The 18990-nt window shown below is 32.1% G+C and overlaps 1 protein-coding gene across 2 annotated transcripts in view; it reads left to right on the top strand.

Moving 5' to 3' along the window:
- LOC108362117 (uncharacterized) overlaps positions 1–18990 on the top strand; it is a 160456-nt gene that overhangs the window by 66336 nt on the left and 75130 nt on the right. For both annotated transcript variants that reach the window (XM_017614981.1, XM_017614982.1), the window contains one exon: positions 11488–11713. In XM_017614981.1, the coding sequence (XP_017470470.1) occupies positions 11488–11713 (226 nt within the window). The remainder of the gene's footprint in view (positions 1–11487; positions 11714–18990) is intronic.

Genomic DNA, 18990 nt, shown 5'->3' on the forward strand with positions numbered 1-18990 from the left:
TTGTAGCGGCTCTTGCTAGTTTTATCTGCTTCCATTTAAAAAAAAAAATTAAATAAACAAATTGTTTGAAAAATTAGGGCTCCATTGAATTATGAAAGTAAATTCCCGTTATTAACTGCTGTGCCCCGCGCCTTCGTGACTTCATGTTCTTCTAAGCATTTTACACTTTATTCCGTTTGAATTAATTAATTCCACCAAATGTTAACTTTGACCTAACGAGAATATTTTTGTTCTATAAAAATGGGGAAATTCAGTATTTCACTCATTTACTTAGATCATTTTTATATCTCACGCTAAACAAATAGCATTCAAGTAGTTAGTAAATAGTAGATGACATTAAATCCAAATCTGTTTGCTATATCAGGAAATTTTTTCAAGGCCCTAAGTTTGCAAATTTTTTTCAGAGTGTTTTTGGAATAAGTGAAAAAAGGTTAAAAATTCATGTCCGAGCGAAATTTCACGAGGAATAATTCTGTAGCTCACTCACGTAATGTTCATTTTGATCACTCTTTTGGAAAGTCTGAATAAAATCATATTTTAAAAATCGCTAGAGGGTTAGAATGTTCTAGAAAACTATTTGCTGGAAAATTTCACTCTCAGACAAAATCAGACAAAAATAATATGTCTCCTTGAAATTTGTTTATGCTTCAATCTATATTCGGTTAATAAATATAACTAATTTGATCTGAGAATGTAAAAAGATCCGGGGGTTTTACTATATTATCTTGAAGTCATTCCGCGCCCAAACAGTGACCCTGAAATTGTGCACAGTGTAATCCGACAAATAAGGGGGTTAGAGTCAAAAGGATCTAAGTAGGTCTGACATTGTTTTGAGATAATTAAAGTTAAAGTTGATTACTTATTGTAAATTCATTTGAAATCTTTCTTGCCTAAATGAATGCTGATTAATTAACTAATTCAAATAAATATTATATTTAACTATACAAATATGAGTATGACTTATATTTTCACAAAATGTCACTTAGACCCTTATGATTCGAACCCCTTCAAATATAGTACACTTTTGTTGTCACGGCGTATACGCAACATTACTACCTAAACGAGTAGACAAGTTATTTCATATTAAATTTATTTGCCTCTTGCAATTATAATAATTATTAAAAAACCATTCATAAAATGCAGAGGAAGTATAATACATAAATAATTATAACTATATACTACATATATCTATGTATGTATTTATGTTAGTACAATAGTCAAATTGCAACTGTCGGCAGCAATTACTTACACACACATATGTATGCACTTTAACAAATTCCTGAAAAATCAACACACTCGCACGGAGCTTTAAAATAAAACCACAATCTAACTGTTAGATATTGTAGCTGTCATTACCAACACCAATGTACACCTCTCTTACGTCACTTAGCACAAGCACACGCTGCACGTAGCTAAGTACTTACTTAATCGTAAGTGTCCTGCTGGTTTTGTTTGTTGTGTACTACATAGTTACATACATACACCGATTGATATGACCTTCATAACGTTCCAATGCAAGCAAGTAGCACATAGTTCGTTGCTTAAATAGCTGCACATACGTACATACGTACACACACCAATCAATTTCTATGGTGCAATTGTATTGCATGTAAATACATAAATAGTAAATGCAAATCGTTAGACACCCACCCACGCGTGCACAAAGAACGCAAAAGAAGAACACAGAGCACCACATAAAGACGCGGCGCACAGTGGTTCCAAATGCCAGCCTAGCCAGAAATAAATCATATCTAGCTTTATAATACATACGCCGAAACAAACCAAATTTGGTACTCGTCCGCTTTCGAGGGTGCTAATGCCAATTCCGTTATCAGATATCTAGTGTTTGGATTATCGAGTTTCGAATAAGCGAGGTTAGCTTCTAAGAGTTGAAATTATCAAACCAAATTTGGTGTCCGGGGGATTTCGACGGTGCTTATTCCAATTCAGCTATGAAATTTCGAGTATCGGAAATTTTGTTCTGAAGAAATCAGTTTAAAGGGCAGCTAAATTTTAGAACCTACTTGAGAAAACAGCACTTAGCTAGTTGGTTATTATGTGTAACAGAACAAGATACACCGCGATCTGAAAGAGAGATTACCTTACTCAGTGTGGCGAAGATACCTTCGGCTTTCCTAATGAATCCCAAAAGGATGTGGTCACACAAACTCGACGCAAGCGGAATCGCAACCGATTGTAATCAGGCAGGTATATTGTCGTTTCTGTTGAAAGGGTAGCCGATGAGCCTATCTATGGCTCCCACCGCTCCCCAGTACTTACTGTACGCAGAATGTAGAGGACCAACTGGGACCGCAAATGATTGGTGCTTCTCATGCCAAGTCGTCGGCAACCTTATTGCCTTCGATTCCACATTGGCCTGGTACCCTGGTTCTTCGGCTGCCAAAATTTGTTTCATACCAAAGCAGTCTCTAGCCAGCTTGGATTTCATAGTCGTGTTTTAAAAGGCCCGGATGGCAGCTTGGCTATCTGATAAAAGATTGCTAGAAATGCGCCCTTAAAACCCTTGTCAAGGTTTACCTTTGCACATTTTAAAATTGCGACAATTTCAGCCTGAAACAGTGTGAGCCATTTGCCCAAGGAAATTGCAAGTTTGGTGCTAGGTCTAAAAAATACCTGCACCTGATTTGCCCTCTATCCTTTAACTGTCTGGAATCATGTGCAGGGAGGCCATTTGCACACAATCTTTGCGATCGGGGACTATCACTTGGAATTTTCTGCCAGATTTTCTGAAGATCTATTTAAACATGGAATCAGAGATTCCGCATATTTCCAACCCTAGTATCTTCCAAAGAATGCATCCCACCAAACCAAAAATGCTAAGTAAAGTCCATATGCTACAAAAATCACTATTAAACAAATGAAATTTTATTTTATTTTATTTCTGCAGCTGTGATGCTTTTGAGCTAGCATATACCTCGCCCGTATCCCTATCTTTTTAGCTTTTTCGTTGACAACAACTAACGCCAGAGCATCTCCGTTGGCATTGTTGTTTTCGGTCTGATGACACAAGAAATAAACGAATGAACTTATTTTCAGAACCTTAAAGCCTGCCCCTTTTTAACTTTAAAGTTAAACAAAAACACAAACACATATTACTTAAAAAAAATAGGTTTATGGCAAATTTTTTAATTAACGGTTAAGCGAAAACGGTGACGAATCGAGGCTTACCACGAATTTTTTCCTTCGATTTTCTGTGATAGCATCTTACATGTTCTAATTTAACTTTTCGTATATATGTTTTAATAAAAATTCAAGTGCCTTATCAGTATTCTGCCTTTTAGCAATTTTGTTGTCTGAGGAACTTCTCAGAGTCTTCAAATATGTAGCAAACGATAAGTTAGTATATCACACATACATATCTAAAGTTTTAAACAAAAATGGTTTGTCCATGTTCACTAAAACTTTAATAAAATTCAAAAGTGCGGATGAAACTTTGTTGGATCCTCTTAAAACGTGAACTTAATCGAAAGAAACCGCTGCGACCTTTTTGGATTCTTTTTCACGCTCTGCGGTATGTACAATTACGTACAGTGTAAATTTAATCATTGGTTTTTGAACTTCTAAAAAAAGCGGCCAAATAGCAAAATATATAATGACTTTTTGAGTGGTAAATATACATACTTCTTAAGGTGTAAGAAACGATTCATATTACCGGAAATTAATAGTGTTACTAATTGTGCTTATTTTTTTTAATTTTTAAAGCTTCAAAATATTTTATGTTGGTCAAAATCCTGTTAGTTATTGTGGAAGGCTGTTAAGCGTTTACAAACACATTTGCAACCAATCAATTTTACGCACCTATAAGGAGAAGCGCATTGGTGTTGACACGGGACCTTATGGATTACTGGGAGAGTAAAAAATTTATATATATCCCCGGCTAAGAGACAGTTTTGATTGAATTGAATTGAATTCCGAATCATTCCTGTAAAAAGGTGAATAAATTAAAGCTAAAATTGAAGAAACTCAATATATTTACAGAAGATAGAAAACTGCAATTGAAAGAATGTGCATTTCTTATCAAAACATATTGTATTGTGAATATGTAAACTGCTATTTTGACCGAAAAAATAAATCAGATTTAACTTTTATGATTGACCGAAAAAATAAAAGTCAATTTTTTACTTTTATTTTTTACCGATTTGGGGATTATTATTATTATTATCTTCACTGCTGTGTAATACTATGCAGTCCAGTGCGGTTCCACCTCTGCTTGGCCCTCGAGTGATAAATTTCGGTAATTTTTGCTTTTGTCTCCCTGAGCGAAGCGCCCATGTCCACCGCATGGACACATTCAGTGCGCAGACGCACCTTATTAGTTCGTCCGCTGCTAAGTTTTCGTAAATGTCCCTATGTCACGGGATCCTTATTAGAGTAATTTCCTATTGATCAGAGGTATATGTCAGCTCTCCAACAATATTCCACTACATAGTTGTGATCTAACAGGGATAGAAGAGAGTACCTTAATGACCGCTTGGCCACCCGAGAACATATTTAGATGAATATTTGGAAAAAAATTACAGGTAATATTTTGGTCAAGAGATTTCGCACTATATTGAAATGTCTATAAATCAAAAAAAAAAGCAAAAATATGCAAAACCCACATGCATTTATTGGAAAATATACTAAAATATGTGCAGTAAATATGCAAAAACAAGCATTTTTTCAAAATATGCAAAACCATGCATTGATTTCAAATTATGCTTTAACGATTTAATCCCACCTTAAAAGAAATTCAATGATTCCTTAATTAAGATACCTTAACCATTTCCAATTGAAGATGCCTAATAAAAACATGCATTCGCTTGAGATTCCGAGCCCTAGTTAAGTGTGTATAAAACATTGATAGATATGTAGGTAAACACACATATAGATATGAATTTATAAAAAATACTTTTGACTTTGTTTACATGCTTGTACTTAATTAACTCTATTAAATTTTTGCTAGTAATTTTCACTTTTTTTTTCAAAATGTTCTATAACATGAAGATTCTTGTCCTTTAATTGCCAGCTATTTTAAATGTATCACCAATTCCACACCGTGAAAGCTCTTCCACATAAACGTTTTATTTATTTGCAAAAGCTCACCTACATACATCCACATCCTTACTTGATATGAAAGCTCGTTAATATACATACCACATATGTACTCCCGTTTGCTCTATCAAAAGGCATCCAGAGAATTCATAAAAACAAAAACAAAATTTCTTTTTATTAAGTTTTTCTTTTTAAATCCATTATATTTTAGTTTATAAAAAGTCATTCATGGTGTTCAAATTCCATAGACCCACACAGGGTCTGAAGGCCGATCGATATTTTTAGTTCGATTATGTCAAAGTTTCACTTCGTACCTTCGTAATTTACATATATGTGTTCACAGAACCCATTTCATCGTAAAAGCTTAATTCCTCGATGAAGCTTATTTCTTCGCCAAATCTAATTTTTTTGATGTAAGCTTATTTTTTTGTGAAAGCTCATTTTTTAGTAAAAGCTCATTTCATGGTGAAAGCTCATCCCCTCATAGATGGAAGCTCATAGATACATTTTTTATGCATAGTGATTTAAGTGAAAGTTCTACAAGTTACATCTTTTACTCATAATTCATCACTTTTTCGCTCCCTCACGTACAAACTTTTATAGTAAATTAATTCCATAGCGTGAAAGCTCTTTGAAGTATACATATTTAAGTCCAAATAAAACTTTTTAAACATACTAAGTGAACCTTGTTATGCATTTTAAAAATATAAATAAATAATTAAGTTGCGCTAAAGCTTTTTAAAACAGTTTTCTTAATTTAAGCTCTTATTCTTAAGTTTTGTTCTAATAACTCATTTTGTTTTGTTGTGCTGTTTGGTTTTTCGTTTTTAGTAAAAAAAAAACCTTACTTACTATCTATTCTCTATAACAAACTTCTACAATTACTCCAACTGCAACGAGTACCAAAAGTTGCGAAATAATTATTGCAAAAAGAATTTAAACTAAAACTTATTGAAGTCAAAGCAAATAATTGATAATAAAATACAACAAAAACTTCCCACTGCGCTTTTACATACTAACTTACTACCAACTATTGTTGAAAATAAACTCTTCTTTCTTACGTTTCCGATTTTTTTCCATTCTTTATCTTGTATCAAATGAGCTTTACTAATAAGCGTATTTATTTGAAATATACAAATATTTGTAATGTATATAATTATAAATATTTTTATTTTTACTCAACATAACTAACTACTAAGAAAATTCAAAAACTCAAGCGATTTTATAACTATATGTATTTTTAATTTAATTTATTCCCATCTTATTTCTGGCTTACCTTGGCAGCTATGTTAACTCGTCTTATTTTTTAATTATGATTTTATATTTAGTTTGGTTTTGTGCAGAGCTTTTAAAGCACAAAATATAACTGAGTCTCAAAAATCCAAATTTCTTCAAATGCTGTAGTAAATATTTTTGACTAAGATAAAAAACTTAGGACTAAGAATGCCTACTTTCGCAGATAACTTCAAAACTATCAGAAGAAGCTTAAAGCCTTTTTAGAGTTTGCTTGCAAAAAATAAATTATGTAATAGAAGTTTTCCAACAAACTCAAAAATAAACTTTTGTACACAAGTACTATTCCCATTAAATCAAAAGCTCCTGTGGTGCTTCTTCAAGCGCACAGCTTTTAAAGCACAAATTATTTTCAGATAGAGCTTTAAGTGTAGAAATTTAATTTTATTACATTCTTAAGTTGATTACTCATTAAATTAGCTAGCCTAATTTATGAGAAAAGGAGCTTTTTCAAGACAATATCTCTTATTAAATTAAATAAGGTATCAGCATAAACATTATATAAAATAGACTTAAAAAGACACCTCGAATAACTTTAAGCTTTTTAAAAGCTTTCACATGTAAAATAGGTTAATACTTTTTCAGCTTAGAGCTTTGATTTGCAAACACAGATAGAGTTTTTTCACACTCTTCAGAGCATTTCTGAGAACAAAATACATTTGCTGCACAATAAAATTGGATAAACTTAAAGGCTTTCATAGGATTTTTGAAATTTTTGCAAGCTTTCCAAGAAGAAGAGAAAATATTTGTAGAACGTAGAGCTTTTCTTTATAAACACAGTTCAAGCTTTTTAATTCGTCAGAGCTTTTCAGAGGACTTGAGGCATCTTGTATATGAAACTAGATGAGTTTATTGTTAATGTAAAAAACTGCTTTCAGCTTTAAGCTCTTGTTAAATTTTTTTTTTAATTTTGCTATGCAGCTTCTTACATTTAGTTTTGTATTCTTCTTTCCTTTTTTCTATTTTCTACCTTATCAATTCCAACCAGACCCAGACGAAGCTTCTGATTTTTGGTTAACGAATAAAAAAAGCATCAATACTCGTAAAAACGCACACATTTTTTTACTCGAAAACAAAATGAAAAACAGAAAAATATGAAAAATCTGCAACCACCACAAAAAAAATTAAAATAAGTGTCTTTATGTTGTTAAATAAAATTCCAAATGCTTTATTTGTTTACTCACTAATCAAGTATTATCAAAAAAGCCACAATTGATTAAATGTCAAAATTTTTTGCAAAGCAATAACTACTCAGTGCTTCATGGATTTGATTGATCTCTCTATTTGTCGCATACTAAAACACAGCAAAAATTTTATTTGAACAAATTTCAGTTACTGTTTTTTGATGTTTAATGTTTATTGTAAGGATATTTTAATTGTTTTCAGTTTTGTTATGTGTGTAAAATTTTTTATGAATTTCTGAACTTTAATTTGGCTTAAGTCTTTTGTTATGTAAGCAAAATACATACGTACCTTATTTTTTTAACATACTAATTGGCAACATCTAATTAGATATATAAATATTAAGTATACATATTATATAAGAATGTGAAACAAAAATGTGTTTTATCACGGAGGAACGGTAAAAGGAAATATTTTATGGAGTAAGAAATAAAAAACTAAAGAGTTCCACACCAACGAAGCCGTAGTCGCAGGATTGTATTCAGACTTGTCCTGACCAACACAAAGGAGCTTTTTAAAGCTCTCTCAAATTTTGTACGGCGGCGCAGACGGTAAAAGCTCTCAATGGTCCTCGCAGATATAAACCGGTAACGACCAAACATAGTCCGTAGAAGAAGCTTTTTACGGACCTTATATATGGAGGCAACACGCTACTAGACAATGACCAGTTAGAACTGCCACCACTAGCAAGACCTTGCTTAGTTCCAAGAGCTCCCTGGACCGCCCCCGGTCTACACGTGGCCAGATGGATTTTGCGACCTTAGATTCCAAGGTCTTCGCCCAGCGCCTGCTGAGCTGAACAAACGCCCATCAGTTCCTCAGGGGTTCTTATCTTGCCAGCCCACCGACCATTCAGTTTCCAGCGAATTTACCGTGACCTGAAACCCAAATGAACTTAATAGCATAATAATCCGATGCGGTAGATAGGGAAGTTAAGTAATCCCTCGCCATGCGGAACGAACCATCAGAGAGCCAAGAGTCATTAGCGCTGCTTGGCTGTTGGAACAGATATTCACCTCGTTGAAAAGCGTTACACAAATGAGCAACCAATCCGAATCCTCCTATATTGCGACTCCGTCTGCCTGTAAAATGTTACAGCGATCGCGTAGCCTGAATTTAAGGTTGATGGAGAGTTCTTCGCAGAAGACACATCCACTTACATTCCTCCATCCGAAAATACGTTTACTGGACACCAATTTCAGATAGTGCACCCCTTATAGTTCTCCCTCGCTGGGATATTGGTGATGAAAAATCACTTCGGACCCAACCTCAGTGTGCAGTGGTCTGTTCGAGTTGCTAGGAACTCGAAGCTTTTCAGAATATCAGCGTCCCCATAACCCGAAGTGAACTTAAAGCCCACCTCCTTGGCCTTATTGCACCGCAAGCAGCGAGCGGCAACTCTGCCTGCTATATCTATGGGCACAACGTTTATCAGAGTGGTTCAAAGTGGCTCACTGATTCCAATTCAGGCTGCTGTTTACACTCCTTCCAGCCGTTTAACCATGAAGGGCTTGCTTAGGGCGTTTCAGCAGACGAGTACCCCATAAAATAAAATTGGCTTCATTATAGTTTCATAAACCCAATAAACTAATTTCGGTGAGTAGGTAAGTCAGTTGTGACAGCCAAACTGCACTCAAGGCATTGACCATCCCTCAAACTACGTCCAGACTATCTAGAAATGAAACATTGGCAATTCTTGCAATGGTTTCGTAAGGCAATTATCGAAAGACTAATTGAAAGCTCTGGTAACGAGGAGATCTTAGCGTTATGATTCATTAGGGATAGTTGTTGGGCCTTATGAATAAAAACTAAGCTATTGCTTTTTCTTAAAATTTCAGATCTTTTCCTTAAATTTCTTTAATTAAATCGAGTAAAAGGTCTGGAATTTTAAGAAAAAGCTATTTCTTTGTTTTTATTCATAAGGTCTATTGTCTCAGTATAATAATGACTTGAAGCTACTTTTTCGATTACAAGTACGTGTCTGCTCCTACAACTCGCATAAAGAGGGCACTCACAATGGACAATCTGCCTCCGAGTGATAGTATGGTATATTCCACAGACGCCCTCCTAACCTAATCTCACCTACCGTTAAATAGTTGGCTTTTAAAGACAACAAAAAGTGTTAAATAAAAGAAAATTATATTTAATAAAAATTAAAATGCATAAAGCGAAAATAAATTTAAAAAACATTTTAAAATTAAGTGAAATTAAAACAAATATTTTTTTCTTCTTAAAGCAATAAAATCTAGAAACAAAATTATATAAAAAATAACAAGTTAATCAAAATAGATATCTAAATTTAAAAATTAATTTAAAAATGAAAAACAAATTAAGTTAAAAAATAAATAAACAAAATAAGTTCCTGAAAATTAAGTAACATTAAAAAATTACTTTTAAACAATAAAAATTAATAAATAAAAGATTATTTATAAAAAATGTACTTATTAAATTTAAAAGGAAGAAAAAATAATAAAAGTAAGTTTCTAAAAATTTAATTAAATTTAAAAAAAAACCTATAAAACCTTTAAAAAAATTTAACTAAAATGTAAATTTAATTTAAACACGAAAAAAAACTAGATAAATTAAATTGAAATAAAAAGAAATATTATTTATTAAAATAATACTATCTAAACATTATTTAAACAATTAAATTGAGAACGAAAAACGGGCCGGTTTAAGTAGTTCCTACAAAATATAGAAGCTCTATAAATATAAAATAAATGACGTGATTTAACCTGTGGCGTTAAGCACATTCTTGTTTCACGCCTTCAAAAAAACCCAAAGTGACTCAAACAAATGACCACGTGTTGATAGTTTTGAAATATTCGCAACTTGTTCGAACAAAATTTTTGTTTGTTCTATAAAAATACCGTTCAAGCTTTACTCACACAATCACAGTTTCAAGCTTTATACAAAATTTACGAAAACTCAACAAATTTGCATCGAAATTTCAATTTTTTAATCTGAATCTTTAGAACATTTTTGGGTATGCAGTTTTATAGCCCATACAATTTTGGTCTAATCAAGTATAAGTTTCAACCGGTTTAAAAATTGCGTTGATTTTTTTAAATTTTTTTGGAGAGTGCTTTTTCGTTTTTTTATTTTATATAATAAGAACAATTGGCATTGATTTTTTGAAATTTTGTTGCTAACGGTATCCCGCTTTTTATTTCATAGCAAATTCATGCTTTTATGGAAAAAAGTGTAAAAAGTTCTCAAAAATCAACCCGATTTTTTAGCCGGTTGAAACTTGCAACGCGTTAAACTAGAATTGTATGGGCTATAAGACTGCACATCCAAAAATGTGCTAAAGATTCTGATTAAAAAGTTTACATTTTTATAAAAATTTATTGAATTTACCTTAATTTTGAAACTGTGATTTATATGGTTTTGGTTAAATCTTCGACGGTATTTTTATAGAAAAATAACATAAGAAATTTAGCTCGAAATCATTACGAATATTAAAAAAAAAAATCAGCACGTGGTAATTGTTTGAGTCACTGTATATAAAATACTTAAACTAACAGTTATGCTTATATTATATATTAGCTCTTATGTATTTACATACGTACATAAAATATTTGTATGAATAAATAAATTAAAAATATATTATTTTGTACTTTTTTTCTCTTCCATTTGCTTTCTTTTACTACCTCTCTACCTCTCTCTTGTTCATTTTTTCTATTCTAATTGTCCTTAAAAACTACAAAAATTTTCTCTCAACAACACAAACATGTTTGCTCTTTTTTCTCTCATCTCTTCTGTGAAACAAACAAAAAAACACCTACGTTCAATCTTTCAACAACTACAACAACAACGGCAAACCACAAAAAAAAACTACCAACCAAACCTAATAACAACATCAACCTGCTACCACAACTACAAAACTGCCATCACTACTACTCCAACTACAATCAAAACTATCAACCAAATCAATCGTTCGTTCATCAATCGCAGGGCAATGCGGCGAATTCATCGGAAACATCGATGGCCACACAACCGGGCGGTTCGGTGACATCGCGAGCCGCTTCGGAGACACGCTCAGGACCGCCGGGATCGAGCAGCGGCGCTGGAGCAACAGGTAATAGCAGTGGTGGAACTGCTGGTAGTACACACACCGGTGCAAAATTCCGTCATGGCCTATTGCAGCTTATGATACACACAATAGATCCGCTACATGATGGTGAGTTCATAACGTTTCCATTAGTGTTTTGCACTTCCCCAAATATACACTCAGACAAACACATATGCCCTCCAACCCTTCCGCCCCCCCCACCCACTCAGCCATAGCCACAGACAAAAGCCCTACAACGAGTACCCCTTAAATTGTATGCCCTAATCCTTTAAATATGTACGTACACAAACATAATGCAGATTACCGCAAATCCCGTTGCTTTCCCACCACAACAAATAACAATAGAATTTAACATAAAGTAAACAAATTGAAACGAAATATAATTTAATATAAAACAAAACCTATGAAAGAAAAATATTTTTTCAAAGCTATTAATTTAAAAAATAGCAGCTTCTATGTGCTTAAGTGAAAATTTAAAAAAAAAAAAAAAAACAGTATAAAGAGCAAGAAAATTTGCAGAATTCCGTTTTTCTGTTGTTTCGTTGTGCGCTGCAAAATTTATATACATATATATTTATTAATGAATAAAAACTATAAAATTATTAAGCGAAAATTTATTTTTATTCAAATTTTTTTAATAAAATTGTCGTTAAAGCTTAGTGGCAAAATTAAAATTTAAACAAAAAGAAAAATATTTATTGTTGCTTTTGAGTTTCGCATTCGAAATTAAACCTGCGTTAATTGTTGTTAGTGTTGCTTCAGTTTCGATATTTCGTTGGCTGTTACAAAACCTAAGTATTTAAATGTTTTCAAAATTTTAAAGCTTAAAGCTTTGGTTAACTAAAATTTAAATAAATATACATATATTTGACTCTTTGGGGCTAGGCGGGTTAAAAGAGTTGTGGCAAATTTTAACCTGCCTGACACAAATTGCCATTATATTTGAAGACTTTTAACCAGTTGATAAAAAACAACTGTGCAGTCAGATTATTTTATCTTGCATCATGCGCCTCAACGGGTTAAATGCAGTTCTTAGTTAAAAATCATTAAAAAAATTTAATTGCTTATCTATTTATTATTTTTTTTTTTTTAAATTCTTCATAGCTAATTAAAATTCAAATAAACCCATACGATTAAAAAATATTTAGGGCAAGAAAAATAGCTTTTCGGTTTTTATAACTTAATGCATATACAGGGTGATAGGCAGAGAACGGCTTTAATTTTATTTGAAAAGTATCTACATTCCAAAAATAATGCGAAAATGCATTCCAAACAATTACGGCATAGGTTATTATTTTATTAACCCTTTCAGGACTAAAAGCTTATAAGTAAAAAAAAAAAAAAAGCTTGAGTTATGGATTGTTCTTTTAAGTGTTGTATAATCATAACTTTACAAGAAATTTTTTTTTTTAATTTTCCGTTAAAATAAAATTAACGAAACTACTAAAACTTCACATAATTTCTTTATTTGAGTGCCTGAAAGTAAAAACTGGACATAAAGCGAGCAACATTTTTTTGAACATAAATTGTTAATTATTTAATAACTGTAAAAAAAAATTGTTTGTTGACACAGACATGTGGTCATTCAAAAACTGTTTATATTTTTTAGTAATTTAAAAACTGGACATAAATTTTTGATTTTTAAAAAGGTGTTAAACAATTGTTGGTGAAAATATTTTTTGGTAGCTTAATAGCTTGACGTAAATGTTTCTTCATTAAAAACTGGACATCAATTTTTGGTCAACTGAATCATGCAAAAACACTTTTGATAGAATACTTGTCATTCTTAGGATTGCAAAACCTAGACACCGTTTTTGGTAGCTTAAACACCGGACACAAATTCTTGGTCCTTAAAAAAACTGAACCTCATTTTTTTAGTAATTTGGTACAAAACCTTGATATTATCTTTCTTTCGTTGGACATAAATTTTTGGTTGTTTGAATATTTGACATAAATGGCTGGTAATGCTAAAACTGGAACAAATTTTGAGAGTAGATATAAAACTTGACATAATTTTTTAATCACTTAAAAACTGGACATATTTTCCAGACTATTTAGAAACTAGACACAAACTGTTAGTTAGTGCGAAAACTGGACGTAATTGTTGCCAATAAAAATAAATTTTTAGTAAATTAAAATCCGGATATAAATACGTATTCAGTTATTCAAAATTAACATAAACGTGTACATAAATTTTTGATCCTTGAAAAAAAACAGATATATTTTTTTTTGGCCACAAATTCTTGGTGAATAAAAAACTACAGTTTACTTTTTGATTGAGAATTGGAAAACTTGACATCATTTTTTGCTCTCTGAAAATCTGGACATAAATTCTTAGGGAAAATATTTTTGGGAATTGAAAAACTTTTTTTGGTGACTTTAAAACTGTACATAAATTCCTAGTAATATAAAATCTGGACCTTAATTTTCGTAATTTAAAGACATATCATATTTTTTGACTATATAAAATATGTACATACATAAATTTGTAAAGCAAATTTGGGGACATAATTTTTTTGGTAATTTAAGTAATTAACGTAATTAACATAAATCCATAGTAATACAAAAAAATTTAGACAATTTCGTAATTAAATATCTGGACATAAATACTTGGTACTGCGAAAACTGGACTTTAATTTTTGGTAATTTGAAAATTGAATATTAAATTTGGCCTTAGTTTTTGGTAATGTCATAAAATTTGGCAAAACTGGACATAAAAATTTGGTATTCTAAAGACTGGGCATAAATTTTGGCTGATTAAAAAATTAGTATAAGTTTTTGGTAACTTATAAAGCGGACAAGAATTTTTGGTCATCTAAAAACTGTCAATTTTTTTTTTTCTTTGGTACTGAAAGGGTTAATATCCGTTTTAAGTGGATTTTTCGATAACTTGCGGTCGATATTTCCAACAGCTTAGCCATTAATGTTCCAAATATGGAAGAAAGCTCTTTGTGGGGAGCTCTGAGTCGTGGTACTCCACTTTCCAATTCCAATACTAGCTTAATAGAATTCAACATTTATGCTACTATTGAAAGAAATCATCAAAAAATTTATATTATTCGTGGAAAATTTCGCCAAAAGATTCATAAGCTTAAACAGAACTGGCATTAGGCCCATCGACTGGATACCAAAGTTGCCCTCACTGCGCTCTATCTAATGATAATAACGTTTCACGGGTACCTTATCTTTCCAGGTCATAAATTTCTCGCAATGTCTCTACCAAAAGTACTCCGATGCGATTTGTAGAACGATTACAGATTTCCTTGCACGCCCAGTTGCTTGGCTATCAGAGTATGTATATGCTTAGCCCCTTCATTGATATCACACTCTTGAGCAGTAAGTCCACTGCTACTTTAAGGCCACTTACTTCTGTATAAAAACACTGCGTTCCTGAGTTTAGTGTTCATGGAATGTTCCGGGCTGACAAGATCTCCATCAACCCTAACTTCAAGTTCGGATCTATCCGTAAAAAGTTAATCGCTCGTTTTTTTCCAGTCACCCCGACCCACCCAAATATCTGCATAGGGAATGTATAGTTGGTCGAGAAGAAGCTAATCGGATTCCCTTAGCCTAACAGCAGTTCATGTTGCGGTAATTCTACCTGCCGTATCGACAGGCCTTATGTCCTGCACGACACTTAGCCCCACTAATACCAATTATGATAGCGCGAATATCACCACTCTAGAAATAATTATTATAAAGATAATAAACTACTTTGGTCGATAGTACCCATCTATCTATTACCAATATCTGTCCTAAAGCATTAAGTGTACGGTAACCGACGCCTTTCTTCCCCTTTCCAGATGCATTTTTCTCGACTTTTACGGCAGATTTCTGTCCAGGAAAAGCTGTAAGGGCTTGACCTCCGAAAAATACTGACGGTACAAGGTATCTGCTAAAAATCTGTATACATTTACCAGAGGCTTTTCTTCACAAATCAGCTCTACTCTCCTTAATTCTTATAATTAGGATTAAATGTTTATTTGCTGTAAGGAAGCTCTTTTATGTTCAAGACACCAAAATATTTCAAAAGAAGACTCGTTTTTAGAGAGACGGAAATTTTTGAATGCCCTTAATCAGGCTAGCGGTTAGTGGATAAGTGCCTATGCCCATTCTTAATGTTAAGTTCTCAAAACTTTTTTCTCGTTTTGTTCTTTAGCAGAACGTTCCCCAGAATTTTGTTCTCATTTGATTCTCCCTGAAAACTTTCTCAGTGCTTTCGTTCTCATTTTATTCCTTTTGGGAATGTTCCTGAAGGTTTCGTTGTCACTCTGTTCTCCTGGAGAACGTTGCCGAGACTTTTGTTGGCATTTTGTTCTTTACGGAAACGATGCCGAACCTGTAATTTTTATTTTGTTCTCGTTCAAACTGCTCTAGACACTTTGTGGCCATTTGGTTCTTTTGTGGATACGTTCTTGATATTTAATTTTGTTCTCGTTCAGAACAAAACCAAACCGGAACGTGTTCTCGGCCCCTGAAAACAAACCCTTTCTTCTTCTGAATTTCCACTTTCTTTAAGCATCTTCTGTGTATACTTTTTCCCCCGAAACTAGTTTCCGAATTTTCGTCTATAATCGAATTTAACAAATTTTTTGGCTCTTTGCTACTGCAAATTTTATTTAATTCAAAAAAAAAAAACAAAAACTATCTCAAACTCAAAGCTCAGTTGTTCCAAGCATACCTACATACAAACATGATGTGTAAATATGTTTTCAATACCATCCAAGCAACAAGCATATTTAACTGTATTACAAATATACATATGTAGGTACCTACAATATATCATATCAAGCAACCGAGACTGTAAATTTCCACCAACCGTTCTCTCCGTAGTTTAATTGTGTTTTTTCTGTAATTAAGTCATTTGAAATTTGAGAAACTATAAATTATTCTGTGTTTCTTATACACTTCAGTTTGTAAAATAAGTAACAGCGTAACAATACCCTCACATCACCCTGTATATAAAAACAGCGAGATCGTTATACTACAATATGAAAATTTTACGTTACCTTACGTCAGTTTATGTAAAAAGAAATTTGCAATTTATGCCATTTGTTTATAAATATTTACGTACGTACATATCATTTCAGTGTTTAGTTTGGTTTTTGTTTGTGTAATTATAACGAAAAAAGTTCAAAACAAATAATCCATAATATAAATAAATTATTGAATTTCAAAATTTATTTCGCCAGTAAAGAGAAAACAAATATTTACTCAATTCATATATAAATGTAAAAAGCTACATATTTTGTGTTGTTCAATGTCAGTTTGGAGTTGAAATTATTCAAAACAAGTTTATGAAATTCGTTAACTAGTTAGTGAACTCAAAAAAAACGTAATTTTTTATTAAAGTTTCGTATACAACTTTTGATGCTTGCAATTTGTTGCTGCCAACAGTTCGTTTTTTTCTCATTGCGTATTTTTTCCAATACTCATTGCGTTTGTAAGTGGAATATTTGATTAATACAACAGATGGTTTTTACCCACACAAATAAATTGGTTGGTTGTACTTTTTGTATTGCGTTGCGTTGCGTTGCGTTGCGTTGCTTTACGTAAGTAGCATTGAGCTGATAGCAATTGTTATTATTAAATTAATTTTTGTTGCTATATATATTAAAAAAGTGTGTAGTTTATTTAAGGAAAATTGCTTCAAATTGAATTTTAGCTTTTTGTGTAACCGATGAAAGCGTTTGTGAAATTATTGGATTGCTTTCAAAATATATGAAAGTACCAGATATGATTGTAGGAGCTTTTAATATTAATGAACGAAGTATGCGTAGTTGAATGGGTATGCATATAAATCAAAAAGCAAGTGAAAGCTTCAAATAAGTAAGTGCTTTTGAAAATATATGTGTTTGGGGATTAAGCTTTTAAAAGCTCTGTATATAATTTATATACGAATGGCGCAAAATAAAAGCTTCCGCTGGCCAACAAAGCTCTTAGCCTGTATGCATCCGCCTATGCGAATATATAGAAAGCGTAAAAAGCTCTATTTGTGGACAACCAAAAATCTTAAAACAAAACGGTCATTCAAGTTTTTTATAGAAGGATAATTTTCGACAAAAGCTTCACTTTAACAAATAACTGAATAGCATAAAGTTGCAAAAGCTAACAGCATGAAAAGTTGAAATTAATATATAAAAGCTAAAAAAAAGTTAAAATAAAACTTAATACCATTTTCAGTAGTTTTTAACTCAACAAACTTTGAGTCAAAGCTTCCAAAAAGGCTTTCAAAATGTTATAAATAATGCCTAAAAGCTCTAACTTTAAGCTTTTAGATTTACTAAAAGTCTTCCACTAAAGTATTGTATATAAACGTGTGTCCGGTTTTTGTTTTATTGTAAATGATTTTACCATTTACTGATTTTAAGAGCTTTGAGAGATGAGTTGCTTCGTTAAATACCCACAGAAGCACGAAAAAGCTTTTTAAATTTTAAAGTCAGTATATATTTAAAAACTCTAAATCTAACTGAAGCTTTCAAAATATAGCACACCGTTCCACTACAATTTGCCAACAAAAACTTTGTGAAAGCTTTAAGTTATTGTAAAAACTTTCAAAGTTTATTGATTTTTAAGAACTTTAAGAGCCGAGTTGTTTCGTCAAATGTGCATAGAAGCGCAAAAAGCTTTCTAAATTTTAAAGTCAATTTATATTGAAAAGCTCTTGCTTCAAGCTCTCAAAACGCAAAGGTCTATTACAATTTTCGTAGTTACTGTAAAAGCTTTATTCGAATTTATTTAGAATGCATACATCAACTTTCACAAACGCTTTCGCCCGCACGCCTTATATAAAATGTATAGATGTAACTATATTGTATTTAAATTTATATAGGTTTTTTATAAAACTCTATGCCATGAAAGCTTTTCGTAACCACGATCAATATAAATACTCTTTTTTCAGCAATGTGACTTATACTTATTTAAGAGTTTAAATAAGCAGACTAGTCGAAATACTGTGCATATACCTATACACATACTTATGTATAAGTATGTATAATTATGTACATAATATTTCAATCTGTCGTGTTCCCCTTCTCTTAAGCGCGCTTCAAAATAAGTACACTCGTCTACTTAGTTACTCTTCCACTTGGTAAATAAATATGGCTCTTTAAAGAAAGTGGTAAAATTATTTTCTACATTTTATCGCGTTAACGCCTCGTGCTAAATACTGACTTAAAATACTCGCGACCGTACTCTCGCTTTTTCTTGACTAAACTAAGTCGAGTGCTTTAGAAAACTCTTACAAACAAGAAGCAAAAAATTTTACTTTTTAAGTATTTTCGCAGCGTTAAAAATTCAAACTAACTTCCCAAAGTTTGTACGCAAGTGGTAAACTAAGAAGGTGGCCATGTTGATAGATAATACAATGCAAGCATTTGTAAGCA

The sequence above is a fragment of the Rhagoletis zephyria genome, unplaced genomic scaffold, assembly GCF_001687245.7.
Source record: "Rhagoletis zephyria isolate East Lansing unplaced genomic scaffold, Rhagoletis_zephyria_1.1 Rzeph_scaffold_00940, whole genome shotgun sequence".
NCBI lineage: Eukaryota > Metazoa > Arthropoda > Insecta > Diptera > Tephritidae > Rhagoletis > Rhagoletis zephyria.